We start from the raw sequence: 21,658 nt of genomic DNA, 5'->3' as shown, positions 1-21,658 counted from the left end.
TTTTTTTTTTTTTTTTTTTTTTGGAACGTAGTTCTACCATAACAGACTTGTCTCTCTGACATGTGATAAGATCCAGTAGCTCTCGTTCGGACCATGCTGAAGGTCGTCTGCGAATCTGGGACTGCGTGATCTCCTATGATGGTGGACTCTGCATGTTCCCCTGTGATGGTGGACTGTGCTGATGGTGAACAACTAAGAAATGAAATTCAAAAGTTCCCGCGGCTTTTCCTGCCCACCTGGCTAGTGCATTGGAGTTGAGAGTGTTGTCCAGAACGGTCACAAGGGAGCATTCTGGGATAGCTCCCAGAGGCCAGTAACATCAAATTGCGTCCACGATACCTTTTAACCCGGCTTTGTGATCTCGATTTAAGTGCTACTCCACTTGCCAAGGTGGAGTACAGAAATCGGATTAAAGAGTCCTTTAAATCAAAAAAAAAAAAGGTTTGGTTGTGTGGACGCAATTTTTTTTTTTCCAGATTAACTCAGCTAATTCCGAAATAACAGACTAGTGTAGACCAGGCCTTAGATTCTATTCCTGGCTTGCTGGGTGACCTCGAGCAAGTCACTTACCCGCCCTATGCCTCAATTTCTCTATTTGTAAAAGGGAGGTAATGATACCAACCTCCTTTGTAAAGTGCTTTGAGATCCACTCATGAAAACCACTATGTGAGGTAACTGTTATTACTACCTTTGAACTGGCTGTATTTCAGCATTGTGTGAAGTGAGTTCTCAAGGTTTCTCTCAGTGCTTGGCAAACTAAATAGGGAATTGCTTCACCCACCACTAAAATGCAACCTCTGAAGGTGGCTGCAACCCTGCTTGACTCTAGTTCAGGACAGAACGTGAAGAAGAGTCGTTTATCCACTGGAAACTGAAGGAGGAACAGGGAACAGAATGTTAGTATCCAAATTGGAATTTGACAGGAAATCAGGATTTATGAAAAGCTGATAATTGCTTGGGATGTTGATTCTGTACTGGAGGAAGAGGGAGAATGTCACCTACAGAATCTCTTATCCAAGTACTGATCTGTCCTCTCTTTGCTTAGCTTGTGGCAACTAGATGTGGCTGCACACAGTGTAGAGTGGTTTGCAGATCATCTCTTCCAAATATCAAATATCGCAGAGCATTATGGTTAACTTAAGGGAGAGAGAAATTCATTCTGGTGCTTAGAGTTCTGAAAAAAAAAAATCTCTGGCTCAAATTACTTAAGCTTAATTCTCATTGTTAAAGGTTTTATTTTTCTAGATTGGTAAAATTCTGTTTGGTGCTTTCTGCTCCTGCACAGTTGACAGTGTGGACTAAGGAGTTTCACTTTGGTCAATTTTGGAAGACAGTGATTGGTTGCTCTTAAGAATTTCCCCCCCCTGCCGCTCATTGCACTCCCTCTACAGGCAGCTGGTCTCCAAGTCTTAAATTCACTTTTGCCTAAGCACCCAACGACACCTGCAACTACTTTGAGGCAGTCAACCACTGGGGTCAAGCCAAAAATTTCTGCATTTGTGATGACCCAAATTTTATTTGCTGAAAGGCTCGTGGTTGATGCAGTTGCGATGGTCTCTCTTGCTTTTTCTTTGATCAAACGAAGAAGTCAGAGTCTTGGAATCCTCTCTCCTTGAAGCAGGAAGGGTCTTTACCATCCTGTTACAGCAAGGCTCAATACCCTAGCACTAGATTACTCACAAAGACCCTAAAGTAGCAGCAAAAAGCAAATTTGAATGATTCCCACAGTGGCATGCCAGTTTAAGATCCATTTTGTTTCCCTTTCCTTAATTGGGAATTTGAGACAAACATGGAAGAAAAGTTCTCTAACTCTTCTCGACTCCTCGAAATTTCCCACCTTGAAGCTGCCGGTTGCATAGAGAAAGGAAGGATTGCCCCCGTCAAGAACACACAAAGATTAACTTTCAAGGCACAGGTCTTCAACCTGTCCTCCAGTGGATGAGAAACCATCTTGACGATACTGTTGCTTAGAATGTCCCAGGTGAGCAAGTATGGTCCAGATCATTTTTTCTCATTCTTGTTAAAGCAGCAGAGATCGAGCCTTTTAACCAGATCCAGCCTAACATGGGCTGCCCCTCTGATACTTTTCTCATTCTTGTATACAATAAAAACTAGCAGGATCTTAATGTAAAGGGCGGGGGACAAGACATTTGTCACATTTTTATGTGAAATACCATTTAATTAAAATAAAGATAACGCAAAACAATGATTTTGGCTACTTATCTATGATTACACAACACACACAATCCATTAATACAAGTTCTGCTTATAGATAGTTATAGTTACCAGCCTAAAGTTGCTTGTGGCAGAAAAAACTGGCCAGGTTCCTGTTACACAAGAGTGGAGCCGAGTCTGGTCAGGTGCACCTGATGCCCTGGATGGCAGCAGAACCATAGACTCAAAGTCCTCAGTCTTCAGAGTCCAGCTTGTATAGGGATTTTTCTCTGTTAGTTCGATGGGAGTTGCTTCATCTGCTGTTGTTAAAACCAATCAGCAGTGGCTGCTCCATGTTGTCAGATGTTTGGTAGGTGCTTGGGGTGGATTCCAGTTCGCCCCTCCCAGGGTCATCTGTTGATCCACTTGACACCTTCTTCGGCCGAAACACTGAATTTTTCAGGCTGGTAACTCCCTAACCATTCATTCATCATTTAAACTAGGCACTCATTCACATACACTCTTTATCTTAATTACATTTATTTCACTGTCTCTTTACCTTTTGGGGTGTGAGACTCCCTATCTTTTAACAATTAAAAGAAGGAACATAAAGTGAGATAAAAATGAATTTACAGAGGTGGAGGTCTCTATTTGTAGTGATTACAAAGTGTCACTTAGAGAAGGGCACTTAGAGTCAATTAACCTTTAACAAGTTTTATACAAAGTATTTCTGTGAGCAGGCTTCACACAGACACAGCTGGTGGCTTGCAGGTTAGAGGCTAAATCTGGGCAATCATATTTATTTCTAATATAAACCTTTAGTTATAAAGTATTAATTAACATTAAATCATTTCTAACAATAAATCACTTTTCATATAAACCATGTCTAATATAAACCTTCTTTAGTATCCCTACAATTCATTCATCCTCCATTGGGCTCAGTTTGGTTCCATCCTCTGACACATTTTGGTGGTGAGAGGACTCAAACAGCCTGGTATTCTCCTGGATGATCCATGATCTTCTCTTGCCATGTGGGTAAAGCAGTATCTTTTTCTCTACCCCAAGCAGTGCTTCCCATAACCAAAAGACAGCTGAAGATTGCATGAAATCCACTAATGATCTTGTCATGCCAATCTAATTAACTTGTGAAATGCTCAGATACTCATGTGATGGGTGCTGCTATATAACCCTAAAATAAACAGCAAAACTGTTCACCTGGTTCAACATCCCAGGCCAACCAGAACTAACTCTGATGAATAGAAGCTGTCCCAGTGTTGCTAAGAAATAGAAGCTACTGGGGGATGCCAGAAGTAGATTCTTTTGCCACTCAAATAAATTTGGTAACTTCCTAATTGTTTACCAGGTTCCAAGAAGCCACAGGCACATGCAGTGCATGCTGCCAGTATGAGATGGGCAGGGAGCTTGAAATACAGATTTCTGCCCTTTCCCTCATCTCAGGGATCCTTCAGAAGATGAAAAAAGAAAAGACGGAATACTTGTTAAACTCACCACTCCAATGTCACTTTGCAAGACTCGATGTTCCAACTTCCTGCTCCTAACCAGGAGCTTAAAATCATCTGTCTAATTGCCCCCATTCCTTCTGCCACAGAATTCTTTATCTCCCCCACCTTTCCACAGCATTTTGGAGACTAAGTGGCACATCCGTTGTGATGCAGGATTATCAGATTTTGTCCCTGGGATGACTAGTGCCTAGTAGACAGACATCCAGTTTTCGTCACACCTTTTACAGGCTGTGGGCAGCTCTCTCAGTGCTGTTTGGACAAATACATTTCTCTGAACAGGGGGCCCATTTGCTTGAAAGACCTGTGAGATTGAGTCAGAGTTGCATTTTGGGTTGTCGACTTGAGCCTTCTAAGGTCAAATTCTTGTTCTCAGGGCAACAGAAAGGAAAGTAGGAGGGTTTATAGCAAGATCTTATTCCTGTATCGTGTTCTATTTAGGCTCTATCCATATGAAACCATTTTCACCCTGAAGTTCCTCTCTAGTCTAGAGTACTAATATTTTTAAGTCTCTGTGTTCCTCCCTTTTGAGTCTGACCACTCTCCCTCTACACTTAGTTTTTTTTAAAAAAAGCTTTTTATGGCAATTTTTCCTTTGTTCAGGCATGTTGGAGAGAGGTCTGTTCACTCCAGTAAATAACTGCTTCCGGCCTTCCACAAGGTTAAAGCAGCTCTCAGGAAGAGTTCCAGGGATGGTGCTCAAGTAAAGGTCTTTCTTTCATCTCAGTCAGGAAATTGACTTACAAACTTTCTTGCAGAAGCACTTTTGGCACAGTTTGGAGAGGGTCAAAGCTCTTAAGTCTCATTTACATGGAATTCATCAGATTTTAGCTCCTTATTTGGGATCTGAAAGTGTCTCCAAAAAAGTTTAAAAGCTTCCAGATCTGCCCTAGCTAGATGGTCAGAGTCCTGTGTTCTGTATGTGGTGTTGGGACTTCTCCCCAGCAGCCCTTAAAGCCCACTCTACTGGGCTGTGGGCTGAAAGGGAAAGAAAGGGCTTCAGTGAGGATTGTTTAAGGCTGCCACCTGGTGGCCTTTCATATGCATCTTGAGTCACTGTTCCCTTGATGTGATATCCTCTGCAGCAGATGCGCTAGGCAGGTTGGTTCTCAGTATTGCTGCTTGGTAAAGAGCAGGGGAATCGCTGGATGCTGTTGTTTAGAGCCTAATGGTTCAGATTGTTGAATGAGTAGGAGCAAAAAGGAAAAATCACTTTATCAGTAATCTGAATTTGTTCAGCAAAGCATTTGACAATCTAGCATTTGACCCTTTCAGGCAAATAATACCTTGCTGTTCTATAGAGCTTTCCATTGGCAGATATCAGTGTGCTTTCAAAGGAGGTAAGTATCATTATCCTATTTTATAAAAGGAGAAACTGCAGTACCAGGAGGTGACGTGAGGTGATTTGCCCAAGGTCGCTCAGCAGGTCAATATCAGAGGTGGGAATAGAACCCAATCTCCTAAATCACAGTCCAGTGACTTGGACAACTACTTGACACTGCTGATTGGTCTCTGTCTCCCAAGCTCAAACAGCAAAGGGAAACCTGTTGATCCAGATTGTTGTGCTTTGTCTCAGAAACTGATTAACAGATGATGAAAATTTCCCTTTCTGTTGTCACCAGCTTTGATCTTGTTTGCTATAATTTAATATCCTGACATGCTGATTGCAAATTCTACAGTGAAGAGAGATGCTTCCATACCTCATCATCTTATCTCCATGTAACCACTATGTGCTGGGTGGCAGGACTATTGTTTTGGTTAAATGAGGTGGGAATTTGGTAAGACTGTAGAAAACCTCTCATTTGTTCTTACTGCAGCCAGAAGATGAGCCAAAAGAGGAAGTGGCACCAGCCAAACCTGTTGTGGGAATTATTTACCCTCCTCCAGAAGTCAGGAATATTGTAGACAAGACTGCCAGTTTTGTAGCCAGGTAAGTAATGGCTCTCATTTCATGGGATTTTCAAGCCCTCTTGGGAATGCCACTCACTGCTCTAATCCAGAAACGAGCAGGTCTCCAGATTAATTGGCATCAGAATGTGCTGTTTGTTTGGTGGGGCTGGGGAATGTTTTTGTGCTGCCTTGCAAAATCATAATGAAAGTTTACCAGTTGAGGTGCAAAATTTACTTGCTTGTCTTTGCCACAAGGAAGATGGTAGACAAAAATAAGATTCTACTTCTCTGTCAAAAATTACACCCTCAAGGTAAGCTGGTGAGTAAAATTTGCTAAGGGTGCTTTTGCAGTTTGTATAATTGTTTTTACGGTGGATCTGATCCCTGATCTGAAATGGAACTTGGTACATTCCAGGATTCTAACAAAAATGAGAGATTAATGCCCTCTTGAGAGACCAAATTAACTAGAGGTTCAGTGACAATATTACTTTGAACATATTTTACAATCTGCAAACCAAATTATAGGTTTATAGAATGTCAAGGACAGAAGTATCTGCCTCTTCCTTGTTGGGGTGTGAGGGAAACTCCCTATACATACCAGTATATGGCTCTGTAAACTGACTCAGTTGGTATGAAATGAGTCTACGAGAGGGGCATGCAAAGTCTATGGGGTCTCAGTTTAACAAGTTTTTAAAAATTGAAATGAGATCTAGGGCTACTTGAATCATTGTTCTAAATGCTGAATCTCCTGGTGCAGTACTGGTGTAAACAGAACTTGTGCTAAGCATGATCGTGTGTGCTTGGTGGGGTGAATAAATGCCACTAGCGAGAATTGTTGTTGAGGTTGTGATGGTAACAGGAAAGTAACTTTCTTCTGCCCCGTCTTTCCATTCCGCCTGCTACCCAAGAAGTTTGCATATGGTGAGCCCATTATGCTAGCCTGTGCTCTGGTAGATAAGCACCCTACTACACTTCCCATTATTGTGGTTCGGTAGAAAGCAAATAGTGCAGGGCTCCAACACAGAAGCACATTGCGTGGATAGAGATGCAGAGGAAATAACTAGTGTATGATTAGAGATAGTACTGGAGCCCTTCATATATCTCAGTAGAAACTCTCCATTCCCAAACCTTAGACATGAGCTGCCAGCTTTGATTGTTAGCTCACTGGCATAGCAAACTGTGTATTAGCTAGGCAGACTTTCTAGTTTTTTCAGTTGTGTAAATAAATGTTCATGTGCAGATTGATGGTATGTTGGCACTGACTGAAGGCTAGGGAAACACGGTTTTGGTCTTGCTGATGGGAAACAAATAGTCCAGGAGGAGGTAAATGAATAGACGAAAACTTCAGCTGTAGTGCAAATTCTTGCGCCTTCTGACATCCACACGTGAAAGCACATAATGTTCCATTGTAGTGGTACAAGGCTGAAGCGTTATCCCTGTTGGCCAAAGTCAGTTACTGAATTATGGTGTCTTTTAAAAATTAAATATTTAGTGGATATATGTGCCTAGTTAGGCTAGGAAAAAGAATTGTGGGTCAGTTGTTGCTATGGCATTTTTGTTGGAACAAGGTAGGATTTAAATATGACTTCAGCTTTAGCTTCTAGCGCACTAAGAGCAACATCACAATACAATCAATTCTTGGATTGGCTGCTTGATCATTAATTTTTAACTTTTAAGAACCTTGTTGAAAAGAATTGCTGTGCACAGAGCACTTTAAGGAGGAAAGTTGATGCATTTTAAATAACGTGGCAGTCTCTTATTGGGCTAATCAGCAGTCCATAAACTTCCTTCTAATCCAATAACCAATGGATGTCTGCCTGATATAGAGCCAAATTGACTCATACAGGCAATTAAGACAGTTAAAATCACTTACATCTTTAAGTAATTGGTCATGAAGTGCTGAAACAAAAAACTCAAAGTTCCTTTGTGTAAAAATGAATTGTGTAGGTCAGCAACTGGCTGATGGATTGGGCATGATTTATTTAGATTTCTGGAGAAGTGATATTTGGTAGCGTGGGGAGGAAGACCATAGTTGTCCTCAGAGGAGAGAGGGAAGTTGGTGCACCAACATTACTTTTAGTAGTTGTGAAGAAAATTGATTTTTCACTTCAGTGTTCATGCTGACTCTTCTTAACTCACTTTTTTTTCTCCCCAGAAATGGCCCCGAGTTTGAAGCTCGAATCCGTCAGAATGAAATAAATAACCCCAAGTTCAATTTCTTGAATCCCAATGATCCCTACCATGCATACTACCGGCACAAAGTCAGTGAGTTCAAAGAGGGCAAGGCACAGGAGCCCTCGGCTGCCATCCCTAAGGTCATGCAACAGCAGCAAAGTGCTCAGCAACAGCTTCCCCAGAAGGTAAATTATTAGTGTCTATTGTTAGCCCGGAGTTGGCTTGTAGGGTGTCAGTTCTGATCTTGGTCTTTCAACCTCCTTGCTCAAACAAGCTCTGGGTTTGATCTGTGTGTTCACGTTTTCACAATGGAAATCAACACTGAGAGACTTCGAATTCTATAAGTGCCCAGGCCTCTTCCTTTTGGTGCACAGAGGTATGCCCCTCGGTGCCCAGGGTTCGTATGCCCTGAAACTTGACAAAGCTGAGAAACCTGCTTGTATCTCAAAGAAAGATCATTTGCTGCAGGTACTGATCGCAATTGAATGCCAGTTTGACTAGGAATGTTCCTGAACAGATTTTCAGGTGATCACTAGTCTTGTATATATCTAGAATATCCTGCCAGAAGTAAATTGCTTGACAGCACCCTGCAATCAGTGCAAGATTTTGCTGGGCTTCTTGTATGCATTGTTAATTCCAAGGAGTTTATTTCAAGCCTGTTTTCTCCAGTTATGTCGGCATCTCAACAACATTTTGTACTCCATGCTTTGAGATAATCTGACATAGTCGGGACCTAGGTTAGGTATGTATTAGCTAGCAAGAGGCCACTCGCTGAACCTACCTGTTTCATGTACTCTGTACAGTCAATGATCAGATGTTTTGTGGTTATGTCTGTTAGGAGATTATAGCTACATTCCATATCTGCTTCCAGCTATGTTTTGTGTCTAAGTAAACTTTTTGTCATCTTTTTGCAGTGCGCCTATTTAAATGACTCACTCATGAACTATATTATGTTAATACCTTTTCCCTTCCTTGCAGTTAGGGCACCAGAAATGTTTGTCATTTTTTTCCCTGCAGTTAATGAAAGCCACTGGCCTTCCCAAACAGTTACTTAGGAGGAGTGAGTAATGGCTTTCATGGGTGCAATTAGTGAGGTGTCCAAATTCCCCTCTGTAGGTACAGGCTCAGGTGATCCAAGAAACAGTCGTTCCAAAGGAGCCACCTCCAGAGTTTGAGTTCATCGCAGATCCTCCGTCAATCTCAGCCTTCGACTTGGACGTGGTGAAGCTGACTGCGCAGTTCGTAGCTCGGAATGGCCGGCAGTTCCTGACTCAGCTGATGCAGAAAGAACAGAGGAATTACCAGTTTGACTTCCTGCGCCCACAGCATAGCCTTTTTAACTACTTCACCAAACTGGTTGAGCAGTACACCAAGGTACTCTCTGGGCTTCTCTCTCTTCTGAAAGCATTATTTCAGCATTATGAATAGCCAGTCTAGAAAGAAAGAAGAACTTCTAGCTGTCCTCTTTTAAATGTCGGTTTTTGTGTACGGGGAGAGAACGTTTTGCTCATTGTCAGAAAAACGTGTATGGCCTAACACTACGAGACCCCAAACTCAATTTGGATGTTCTGAGCTGTACTGTAATGCAGATAAAAGTTTGTTCCTTTATAGCAAGAGAAGCAGGTGACATGGCAGTGTGAAAGAATACTATACCTGAGTAGTGATGATAGCTAAAAATAGGGTAACAGGAGAAATGCAGCTTAGCTTCAGGGGATCCAGTCATAAGATTCATTTTTGTCTGGTGTAAAAAGAAGATAATTAGGACAGCTTCCTTAATTATGAACCAATCTGTATGATAGTCATCAGTGATTTCCTGAAAATGTGTTTCAGATCTTGATCCCGCCTAAAGGCTTACTTATCAAACTCAAGAAGGAGGCTGAAAACCCTAGAGAAGTCCTGGATCAGGTAACTTGTGACTAATGTCCACAAAACTGCAGAAGCGTTCAGGGCTTTGGAACAGAGCAGCTCCAGAGCAGTGGAGCTGCAGGTTTTTGCCTGGAGCACAGCTCCAAAGCCCTGGAAGCATTTCAGTCTTGTTCTGAATTATTTCTGGTTTTGAGCTCAGCATCTTTCTAATTATTGACATCACATGTAAGCAGAACGAGAACAAAGTGTGGGAACTGGGCATTTCAAACTGTTTTCCAACCATGGGAAAATAAGCCAGTCTGATCAACCACTTGTGTAGCAGGCTTTATATCTTAGTCCTGGGGGAATTCTGTGCCAAAAAAATTAAAATTCTGTGCACAATATTTTAAAATTCTACAAATTTTTATTTGTAAAAATAACACTATATATAATTACATTAGTTTCAATTATTTTGATAATTTTATTTCAAAATACCTGTCAGCAAGTATGTCTGTAACAATACAGACACATACACAAATTCCCCCAGGAGTAAAGAGTTAAAGAAACCCCTATGACAACCCAGTTCCTCTTTCTCTGCCATCACCCTCCTAGAGCTCAGCCAAGGGGCCAGACATTCTCCTCCCCCCACCCTGGCCCAGACACTCGCCATTCTCCTCCCCCCACCCACCGGCCCAGATACTCTCAACCTCTATCCCCCCCAGAGGCCAGCTGTGGGCCCCCCGCTGACCCAGAAACTCACACCTCCTACCCTGCTAGAGCCTAGGGATCCAGGGGGAGAAATAGCCTGGTGCTGGGTCCTGGACTTGTATTGAGTTTCCTGCATGCTGCCATCTCCTTCCTTTAGAGTGTGCTGGGAATTGCTGCTGCTGGGAATCCTCCAGTTCCTTCCCCATCCCCCCAGCCTCGTCTTTCATTTGCAAGCTGGTCTCAGCCAGGTCCAGCTACCCCCACTGGCGGCCAACATCTCTGCAGCCCATTTCTGTGGGGGTGGAGGAGAAGGAAGTTCTGCACGCACAACATTAATTTCTGCAAAATTGTGCAGTGGTGCAGAATTCACCCAGGAGTAATATCTTCATGAAGCTTTACTGCAAAAAGCATTTTCCCATCCCAAAGAGCTTACAATCTAAGATTTCAGTTGCTACTCCATAGGCAAGTCTGTTAGTAGGTTTCTTAATATACAGTACCTCTGATCTTTCAAAATTAAAGTTTTTCTCTAGCAGACTATATTTGCGGTTTGGAACATGACTGCATGTTTGTGAGAAGTATATCAAACAGTTCCAGGTGTTAATCTGTCAGGATTTGAGATCTGTCTTTTGGAATTCTCATTATTATTAATCTAAAAAGTTTGACATCCGCACAGTGCCAAACCTGCAGCCCATACTCAAGCAAACCACTCCTTAAAGGCAGTGGGAGTTTTGCCTGGTTGCTGCAGGATCAAACTCAATTTCTAAATTTTGAATTAACTGACTTTCAAGGGGTGCCCACATGGCTGCCCTGGAGGCACTGACTATGTTGGATCTTACATATTTTGGAGATTAGAGGTGAACACTTGTGAGGATTGTGACTTGTTTTATGGTTCCTAATGGGTTCTCCTTTGTATACTGTGACATGCTTCCCACTTCTGTGACTCAGTGCTTTATGCCTCCTTGTGCAGGTGTGCTACAGGGTGGAGTGGGCCAAGTTCCAGGAACGAGAGAGGAAGAAGGAAGAGGAAGAGAAGGAGAAGGAACGTGTTGCTTATGCCCAGATTGATTGGCATGACTTTGTAGTTGTGGAAACAGTGGACTTCCAGCCCAATGAGCAAGGTAGGAAAACTAAGTGACATAACTGCTCTGTGACTCAGGTTCTGTGTTTAGTGGGAATGATACGTGCCCCTTGAGAGCTGCTGGAAAATGCTATAAATAAAAAATATTAGATGGGTGCAAGGTAGAAGCATATGATGTCCCTTTTAAAATATGAACTGAGAAACTTTGTATCTGCTGAGTTCAGGTCCTGTTTCTTCTGCAGTTAGTGATATCACTGATGCTTAACTGGTACTGCTTTCTTTGTGACTAGCAGCTTACAGTGTTATCAACTGTTCCACTGAAAACCAAGACCGCCAAACTCTGTTGCTGCATTAGCACCCCATTGTGGTGGTAGCCGCTTCCCTTTCTTTGCTGCCTTCAGTTTGTGTCATCACATATCTTCATGTTGGCGTTCAGACCAGTCTTATTCCTAGCCTTTCCCTTCTATTTGCCTTTGCTCCCATGAGCCCATCAGTACAACAGTCTGATTTCCACCCCTCCCCCCCAAGTTAGTTTCGTGAAAGGGAATTGGTGCCTGTGTCTGCATCTTGAGCAATGAATAATGCTAAAGAAGCCCTCATGTTTGCTCTTTTTCTTTGTTGCAGGGAACTTCCCTCCTCCCACCACTCCTGAGGAGCTGGGGGCTCGCATACTGATCCAGGAGCGCTATGAGAAGTTTGGTGAAAGTGAGGAAGTGGAGATGGAGGTGGAGTCAGATGAAGAAGATGAAAAGCAAGAGAAGACAGAGGAGACCCCATCTCAACTAGACCAAGACACACAAGTGCAGGATATGGATGAGGTAAGTAGCTGGTGTGATAAAGGATACTTTCATTGATAGGACTTTAATGTGGCTTATGGGGCGCTGCAAGCTCTCACTTCATAGCATCCCTGTGCTTCTTGGTGTTCAATGACTATTATCCTTGTGCACAAGGAAAGTTGCTGTAGAGAAAACCTAAAAGATTGTCCTGTTAAATAGATCACTTTTCATTGCACAGTTGACACATTCAGAAGCCCCCGAGGTGTTAGTTTTTGTCAAATTACTAACTTAGCTGCCTTACGAGAGAAGAGATGAGAGAGGGCTATGGTTAGGGCCCTACCAAATTCAGTCATGAAAAATGCGTCAGGGACTGTGAAATTGCCGCCCCCGTCCTCCCCGCCTTGAAATCTGGTTGGTTGTATGCTTTTACCTTATACTATACAGACTTCATGAGGGAGACCAGCATTTCTCAAATTGGAGGTCCTGTCCCAAAAGGGAGCTGCAGAGGGGATCACAAGATTGTTTTAGAGGTGTCTCAGTATTGCCACTCTTACTTCTGCACTGCCATCAGAGCTGGGCTCTGAAGGCAGTGTCCCACCAGCAGCAGTGCAGAAGTAAGGTTGGCAGTACTGTACCATGTCATCTTACTTCTGCGCCGCTGCTGGTGGTGACTCTGCCTTCACAGCTAGGATCCTGGCCAGCAGCCGCTGCTGCCCAGCTCTGAAGGCAGCACCACCGCCAGCAGCCGCTTAGAAGTAAGGTTAGCAGTACTGCAGCCCCCTCTAAAATAACTGTGACCCACCCACCCCACAACTCCTTTTTGTGTCAGGACTCATACAATTACAACACTGAAATTTCAGATTTAAATAGCTGAAATCATGAAATTTATTTATTTATTTATTTATTTTTTAAATCTTCTGACTGTGAAGTTGACTAAAATGGACTGAATTTGGTAGGGCCCTAGCTATGGTAAACCATAGCCCCCTGGTGCCAGAATTAAAAATCAGAGATGCAGTTATTTAGAGAGAAATGGGCTACCTGGTTCCCTCTTTCAGCAATAATTAGACCAGGGATCAGCAACCTTTCAGAAGTGGTGTGCCGAGTCTTCATTTATTCTTTCTAATTTAAGGGTTTGTGTGCCAAGAATGCATTTTAAACCTTTTTAGAAGGTCTCTTTCTATACGTCTATAATATTATAATTAAACTGTTGTATGTAAAGTAAATAAGGTTTCAGAATGTTTAAGAAGCTTCATTTAAAATTAAATTAAAATGCAGAGCCCCCCGGACTGGTGGCCAGGACCTGGGCAGTGTGAGTGCCACTGAAAATCAGCTTGCGTGCTGCCTTCGGCACTCATGCCATAGGTTGCCTACCCCTGAATTAGACTGTCCACTCTTCTTAAATTATAGCAACACTAGTGCTGGCACCCTTGCCACTATTTTAAAAATCTCTGTAGATACATAGTGCAAGCTGCTTGATTGCAGTGTATTGATCTCTGACACTTCCATTTTTCTCAATGAGGTGGGGTCCCATGACACAACCTGCTAATAAAGATATTTTAAGTGGGTTGAGATTTCCCATGGAGAAACTGTCAACAAATGAAAAAATGAGATGCTTAGGTATGCAAAGAAGACAGCCTGTTTCACTTCTGTAATGTGTACTCTAGAGCCAAGATTGTTTGTCATGGAGTGACTGCATAAGCCCTGTTCACTTGATGCATAGATTTTTGCCCTATATGACTTTCAGTGCGGTGGCTGCATATTCTGTGTTTGAAGATATTTGATCTGCTGTTAATAACTTATAAGCATTGTTTTTAATTTAAGGGCTCAGATGATGAAGATGAGAATCAGAAAGTTCCACCTCCTCCAGAGACGCCAATGCCACCACCTCTTCCCCCAACTCCAGATCAGGTCATTGTGCGGAAAGACTACGATCCCAAAGGTAAGTTGGAGTTTGGTGACAATGAGCAATTTAATTTCTTACTGAATAGTCACCCAAGACCTTGCCTGACTTGACTGCACATCTTAGAAGCATTTTTAACAATGTGGTTTTGTTCTTTCAGCCTCCAAGCCATTACCACCAGCACCAGCACCAGACGAATATCTTGTCTCTCCCATCACTGGAGAGAAGATTCCTGCCAGTAAAATGCAAGAACACATGCGAATCGGCCTTCTGGATCCCCGCTGGCTGGAGCAGCGGGATCGGTCTATCCGTGAGAAACAGAGTGATGACGAGGTCTATGCCCCAGGTTAGTCTGATGCCTCTCACAAGACTCCAAGAGATACTCATTTAAAAACCCAGTGTATAGTTTAAATCTAATTTAATCATGTCAAACTGATCTGTATCAATTGGAACTTTGACATATCTTGAAATGCTGATTTGCATACTGTGCTCGTTTAATATACATATTCTGGTAGCCATCAAGAACACTGAAGCTTTCCTGTAAACATTATTCTGCACCCACCATATTAACTGGAGTTCATTCTTTAATAACAGTGGAATTGGACCCATTGGTACCAAAAATATTGTGTGAAACAAGGGATTAGAGCAGTGGTTCTCAACCTGCGGCTGTGGGCCTCTTGCAGCCCATCAGCATACTCATGCGGCCCACGTGACATTCTCGGGGCCATAGAGGTAGTATATATATTGTGTGGATGCGGTCCACAAAGCACACATGCAGCTGCATATGAGATCCACAGTGGTAAATAGGTTGAGAACCACTGGATTAGAGAATTAAGCAGGACTCTGAGTCATCTTGTTCTGATTTGTCATATGAGAGAAAATGTCTATCTTTTTTCCCTATCTCTGCCTGTCTGCAGGTTTAGATATTGAGAGCAGCTTGAAACAGCTGGCTGAGCGTCGTACCGATATCTTTGGTGTGGAAGAGACTGCTATCGGTAAAAAGATTGGAGAAGAGGAGATCCAGAAACCAGAGGAAAAGGTGCGGTGTAAACCCTGCTGTAACCTCGCCGCCTGCTGTCCTTAACCTGTAGGAATGGGAGTCTCTAGGAACTTTGTTCTTGCTGTGAAACAGCAGCCCTCACTTATCTGCTAATCTGATCAGAGTTTTGACAGTCTATGTTCTTCTGATTGTCTTTTTCCAGGTGACCTGGGATGGCCACTCTGGCAGCATGGCCCGCACACAGCAGGCTGCTCAGGCCAATATCACGCTGCAAGAGCAAATTGAGGCTATCCATAAGGCCAAGGGGCTGGTGCCAGAAGATGACAGCAAGGAGAAGATTGGTCCCAGCAAGCCCAATGAGATGCCCCAGCCTCCACCTCCCTCTGCAGCATCAAATCCCCCATCTAATGCTCCCCCAATCGCATCTGTGCCACGCCCTCCATCGGTAAGCATTCTTACTGCCAAGGACAAACAGCTGCTTTGATGCTGAACTGGAAGTAGGTTTTACTTTTGCTGAAATGGGTCATGGTAGAGTGCTGCTTGGAAACGGGATTAGCATGTTAAGAGATCACTTTGCCAAATTAGCTCTAAATGATAAAATTGATCCTAGAAGTAAGTTTAAAATATATTAGAAATGGAAAATACCTTATGAAGGAGTTTTCCAGCAGCTGAAGTATTGTAAAGAGATGATGTCGAACTAGAGAGAAGAGAAATTCAGACAGTGACAAATCGGAGAGGAAGGAAATGTGGGCTGGGGAGGCGCTCAGAGGGACAGGAAGGTGAACTAGATAAAAGGCTGAAAGCCAAGGTGGGAAGTGAAAGTTGCAATCATAGCAGAGGCGTAGGCGCAAGAAATGGTAATAACAGTGTGCAGCTCACTAAGTCAGTCCCACTGAAGTTGTCCTAAATTTTGAGGTCGGCAGCACTCTGCTCATGTGGCTCTGTTCAAAGAGCTTCTGTCTCTGAGACTACTCTTTTTAATGGCTGTGCAATGTGGCTCCTGAGGGTGGGGGGAAAGTAACTACTGGCTTTTGCTACTACTGACGCTTTTACACCCAATCCCAAACTTCCTGGGAATTCGGAAGAATGGCAGTAGGTACTAGAAGTACACATACCCCCAACCACCTACGCTTATATTCCAATATATGACCAGCCAAAAGATTCAGAATGTGACCCTCTTCAGCTGTTGATGAGCTCTTGTGAACAATGTAAGAGACTGAATCCCAGAGTGCCTGCAGCTGCACTTGGTAATAAATGTCTTCTTTCTAGATGCCGCCTCCTGTTCGCACCACTGTTGTTTCTGCAGTTCCTGTCATGCCTCGTCCCCCTATGACTTCTGTGGTCCGTATACCCCCAGGTTCTGTCATCGCAGCCCCCATGCCACCAATAATACATGCCCCACGCATCAATGTTGTCCCGATGCCACCATCTGGTCCCCCCATGATGGCCCCTCGCCCGCCTCCCATGATAGTACCAACAGGTCAGTGAGTTGAATAATTTTTCAGAGTAATTGCTCCTGGAAGATGCTTTATGAATATCCCGGCTCTCCCTCTCTGGTGGGCCATCCCAGTGAAAATTAAAGCTCTATGGCACTTTCTGAATGAGTCAGATAGACCCAAGTGTCCTGGCCTGCATTTCTTGTCATTTAAAATCAGTTCTAACTTCCAACCCTGTGGGTGAGCTATTGCTGAGTGAATAATGGCTGTTGTAACTGCCTCTTACTGCAAGCAAGGTGGAGGAGGTCATATCTTATATTGGACTAACTTCTGTTGGTGAGAGAGATGAGCTGTCAAGCTTACACAGAGCTCTTCTTTAGGTCAGACCGAAAAAAGAGCTCTGTATACACTCGTGTCTCTGACCAGCTGAAGTTGGTCCAATATGAGATATTCTCTTATTCACCTTCTCTCTCTCATATCCTTGGACTGACACAGCTACAACACTCTAATTACTGCAGTAACATACCAGAGTACCTTTCAAACAACTGTACATTGAGATCTGTCCTCCTGTTGACGTGTGTGACCACATGAGCCACAAAAATATTGTGTGAAACAAGGGATTAGAGCAGTGGTTCTCAACCTGCGGCTGTGGGCCTCTTGCAGCCCATCAGCATACTCATGCGGCCCACGTGACATTCTCGGGGCCATAGAGGTAGTATATATATTGTGTGGATGCGGTCCACAAAGCACACATGCAGCTGCATATGAGATCCACAGTGGTAAATAGGTTGAGAACCACTGGATTAGAGAATTAAGCAGGACTCTGAGTCATCTTGTTCTGATTTGTCATATGAGAGAAAATGTCTATCTTTTTTCCCTATCTCTGCCTGTCTGCAGGTTTAGATATTGAGAGCAGCTTGAAACAGCTGGCTGAGCGTCGTACCGATATCTTTGGTGTGGAAGAGACTGCTATCGGTAAAAAGATTGGAGAAGAGGAGATCCAGAAACCAGAGGAAAAGGTGCGGTGTAAACCCTGCTGTAACCTCGCCGCCTGCTGTCCTTAACCTGTAGGAATGGGAGTCTCTAGGAACTTTNCAGTAACATACCAGAGTACCTTTCAAACAACTGTACATTGAGATCTGTCCTCCTGTTGACGTGTGTGACCACATGAGCCACAAAAATATTGTGTGCTGTTTATTGGCTCCCCCTGTCTCTTTCCCCACATGGGAAGGCCTTTAGTACCATCACGCCAGCCTACTGCAGTAATATATTAAGGGAACTGTTATTGAATGTCATGTGTAGGTGTATATGTAGCTGTTTTGCCCCTCCTATTTCAGCATTTGTCCCAGCCCCTCCTGTGGCTCCAGTCCCTGCCCCAGCACCAATGCCTCCTCACCCCCCACCACCCATGGAGGATGAACCTGTGTCTAAGAAACCAAAAAGTGAGGACAGCCTGATGCCAGAGGAGGAGTTCCTGCGCAGGAACAAGGTATATAATTTGAGTAGCATCACAGTCCAACAGCTTGTTGTGCAGTGCTGGGAACTCTGACCACACTGAAGTATTCAGCCTCTCCCCAAAAGAGGCCATCTCCTCTAAAATGGTACCTAAATCAATGGACGGACATTCAGGAGGGCAGCTGGCCAGGCAGATTGACTCTGCATCTCTGAAGTAGCTCCTTCCTGTCACTCTCCCTAGAGCAACTGAGTTAATTTAAATTTACCTGGAAAGTTATGACTGTATACAAAAACTTAAGACTTCCTCTCCTAGAGAGAAGGGCAGCATGGGGAAGTCAGCCTTAAGGAAAGGCTAAGTATGCAGAGTAGCTTTTAGTAGTTCTCCAGTTAACACACACATGGTAAAGACCTGTTAAAGTGTGTCCATTTCCCTACAAGGAAGTGTCCCCAGATCAAGGGTGACTTGGATATTAAACTGAGTTAGAATTCTTTCCCCATGTGTGTCACTCACTGCATCTTCTCTGAAACTGGGTTGTAAATTCTTCAGGGTAGTGAATATTATTGTCCTGTACTTGTACAGCATAATAGGGGCCCTTTGTGATAAGTGCTGTATGCATGCATACAGTACAGTTAATGCTGATTGTAGAAGGATCTCGGTACTGTTCCCCATGTCACTAGAGTCAAACCACCAAATGAAGAGCCAGAAGTTAATAAGGAATAATTGGGAGAGAGGGGTGGGAGGCAGAACTCTTAACTAACTTTTGACAAACTGACTTGCCAAGTAAGAGTAATGAAGCAAATAAAATGCATTCATGTTGACTCCCTAGTAACAGGGAATTGAAAGGTGCAAGTTGGCGGCACCCAAAGTGGTTGCCTCTTGTCACCACATCTGTCTGTATGCATTGAGGACCATCTGTGTGTGTAACTATATTGAATTATTTTCCTAGGGTCCAGTCACAGTTAAAGTTCAGGTTCCCAACATGCAGGACAAGACTGAATGGAAACTGAATGGCCAGGTGCTGGTGTTCACCCTTCCACTCTCCGACCAGGTACGTGACTTGTTAACCTGGTCTTAACTCCTGCTATTCCATTGCTGTGTGATTGCTGGCAGGACAGCATCTAAACTGCCTGGCTGAGGCTGTAAACTCTGGGCTCTCCTCACATTGCAACTGTGTATGGTTGCAGGGGATGGGAGTGGGTGGAGTTGGCTACTTGTGCCCTGCCCTGCCCTGCCCTGGGCGCTGGAGGGACTGAGCTCTCTTGTGCTTGTTTTTAGGTCTCTGTAATAAAGGTTAAGATCCACGAGGCCACAGGGATGCCAGCAGGGAAACAAAAGCTGCAGTATGAGGTGAGTATGTAACAGTGTTAACCCTTCAGATGCTGCCTTGCCACTTACCTGCACTCTTTTCCGTACAGAAAAAATTTGTTTAAAAAAATTGCAAGGCCCTGAGAGCTGCCTCACTCTGCCTCTTGAGTGCATGCAGTACAGGGCAGTCTTTAATTACGTCACACACAGTTTGTGCAGAGGCCCTTCCCCATTCAGTGCACAGGCTGGATGGCAGACAGTGAATGAGAGTGATTCTGTGGATTCACTCTTATCTTGTCACCAATGCAGTATAAATCTGTTGAAGCCAATGGGCTTTCTGTAATTTACACTGGTATAACTAAGCTGATTTGAGCCCTCTGTGTGTGTTGGGGTTGAACACTGTACCATTGAAGTAGCTTCTTCAGAGGCTTGCTGCTTTGAGTGTATTCTTGTGTGCACTGAATGAGACACTGTCCCTCTGCTTTCTAATCTTTACTCCAAAGACCGTATACATGTTGATTTACAGGGTTTGCCCATGAAAATTCCACAACTCCTGCACATGTATGTGCAGAACATCAAAATATTCAGACGCATAAAAAAAAAAAAAAACCTCAACAACAACACTGCTACTACAAAGTGTACTCATGCATGCAGTAAAGCCCATCATAACCCAGCCAACTCTAGAGAGACTTTTGCTAGAACACCAAAAGGAACATATCCCTGCCAAATTTCAGCCTTTCCTGCCAAGGTTATAGAGATATTTTAAAAAAAAGTGGGAAATAAAACAAAAAGTCCTTTCTTTTATAATGGCAGATATGTATTCTCTCTCACACACAATATCTAGCTTCTAGACACACAATATTTCTCTCACATATGTATTCTCTCTCTCACAGATATGTATTCTCTGTCACATGGAATGTCTAGCTTCCAGGAATATTTCTGCTCTAATCTATCAAAGAACTCACTTTTGGGAAAAACCGAAGTCTGTTATTCTTCCCCCCTGAAAAAGAGTAAACACTTGTCTCTGCACTCTGACTGCAGTGTGGAAATACTGTGACGGCACTGAAGCCTAACTCTTATTACCTAGCTCCTCCACATCATCTTTCTCTCTGGGAGATTGGGGTCCCTCTGTACACCCTGGGTCTCTCCTAGTTTGGTAGTAAACTTCCTGATTGCCCAGATTGTCGAATCTTTCTGGAGGGAGCACTGAGTCCTCCTGTTGTTTCTTGCAGGGCATTTTCATCAAGGACTCCAATTCTCTGGCTTACTACAACATGATAAGTGGTTCTGTGATTCACTTGGCACTCAAAGAAAGAGGAGGCAGGAAGAAATAGGAGTCAGGTTGCCTACAACTGTTGGATGCTCTGCCATTTGTGTGAACCCAACAACTAGAATCCTGCAGCTTCTGGAGACCCTGTGACAAGCTGAAACATCAACCTGTGATACTTACTAATCCCCACTTTGGAGCTATTGACTGTATTTTGGTCCTTAATCCAAAAATCAGACAGTTACAGAGCTGGAGAGAATGCATATTGCCCAGACAAAGCCATTTAAACATTGTGACCTTGCGTGTAATTTCACAGCTTTTGTGACACTTTGCTAGATTGCTGTTCTTAATTATCACTATTTTCATTTAATTCCCTACAGCAGCAGTGGCAGCATTTTAAGTGAGATCTTGTCCAGATTGGACTTTTAAAATCCATCTTCGTTCTGCATCGGGGTTTGTTATGACACAGGGAATATCACCTGTCTGACTAAAATGTTAGCCTTTTCACTTAATCTTTTTTGTAATCGAGAACTCCTTTATTTAGTATAATAAACCCTTTGCTCCTTCTCTGTGAAATGTACACGTAAGAATCTCCTGCAGTGATTGTCTGTCTTTGGATTTTATCCTTCTTTGGAATAATTGTACTTTGCTGCTGGTATTGATAAAAAGGCTCTGAGATTGTTTCTGATCATCCTGTACAGTATGTGACTTGTTTTAATAAAATTCTAATTTCAGTGGGGAAACTCAGTAGTGACTCTTCATTTCTTAGTTATGGATGTCCTGTATATTGAGACCTACCCAACTCTGTAGCACTCCTGCACGTAGCCCAAAAGTCTTTTGAGCCAATTATATGCAAGCACTTACGGTCTTTTCAACATAGAGCTTATTTGAGCCCACTGTGTACTTCCAGGAGGGCATATCTGTCTGTGTCATTAGATCCTTCAGTCAGCTGTTGTCTAGGGCTTCCTGAGATCTTCACTGTTCAATAGTAAATTCTGAGCTTAGGAATGATTTTACAATCTATTGCTCAGACATCTTAAAAAAACAAAACTAGCCATGTCCTGTAAGTCTTATTTTTATATGAAAGAAAACAGCTCTTCATTTCTTAGAGGTGGCAGCATGAGGAAAGAGACTTGTCTTTTCATGCC

At 43.2% G+C, this 21,658-nt stretch overlaps 1 protein-coding gene across 1 annotated transcript in view; it reads left to right on the top strand.

Moving 5' to 3' along the window:
* The window catches only part of SF3A1 (splicing factor 3a subunit 1), a 26,788-nt gene extending 5,535 nt beyond the window's left edge, over nucleotides 1–21,253 (top strand). Inside the window, exons 2-16 of the mRNA XM_032786433.2 lie at nucleotides 5,492–5,604; nucleotides 7,720–7,924; nucleotides 8,856–9,113; nucleotides 9,570–9,644; nucleotides 11,260–11,410; nucleotides 11,995–12,188; nucleotides 13,968–14,085; nucleotides 14,207–14,392; nucleotides 14,964–15,085; nucleotides 15,249–15,491; nucleotides 16,316–16,526; nucleotides 17,820–17,971; nucleotides 18,885–18,986; nucleotides 19,214–19,285; nucleotides 20,476–21,253. Coding sequence (XP_032642324.1) covers nucleotides 5,492–5,604; nucleotides 7,720–7,924; nucleotides 8,856–9,113; nucleotides 9,570–9,644; nucleotides 11,260–11,410; nucleotides 11,995–12,188; nucleotides 13,968–14,085; nucleotides 14,207–14,392; nucleotides 14,964–15,085; nucleotides 15,249–15,491; nucleotides 16,316–16,526; nucleotides 17,820–17,971; nucleotides 18,885–18,986; nucleotides 19,214–19,285; nucleotides 20,476–20,577 — 2,304 coding nt within the window. The 3' untranslated portion in view covers nucleotides 20,578–21,253. The remainder of the gene's footprint in view (nucleotides 1–5,491; nucleotides 5,605–7,719; nucleotides 7,925–8,855; nucleotides 9,114–9,569; nucleotides 9,645–11,259; nucleotides 11,411–11,994; nucleotides 12,189–13,967; nucleotides 14,086–14,206; nucleotides 14,393–14,963; nucleotides 15,086–15,248; nucleotides 15,492–16,315; nucleotides 16,527–17,819; nucleotides 17,972–18,884; nucleotides 18,987–19,213; nucleotides 19,286–20,475) is intronic.
* Nucleotides 21,254–21,658: the final 405 nt, after the last annotated feature.

The sequence above is a fragment of the Chelonoidis abingdonii genome, chromosome 22 (assembly GCF_003597395.2).
Source record: "Chelonoidis abingdonii isolate Lonesome George chromosome 22, CheloAbing_2.0, whole genome shotgun sequence".
In the NCBI taxonomy this organism is placed as follows: Eukaryota; Metazoa; Chordata; order Testudines; family Testudinidae; genus Chelonoidis; species Chelonoidis abingdonii.
The sequence above is the reverse complement of the archived record's forward strand: the minus strand, read 5'-3'. Positions and strand labels throughout refer to the sequence as shown.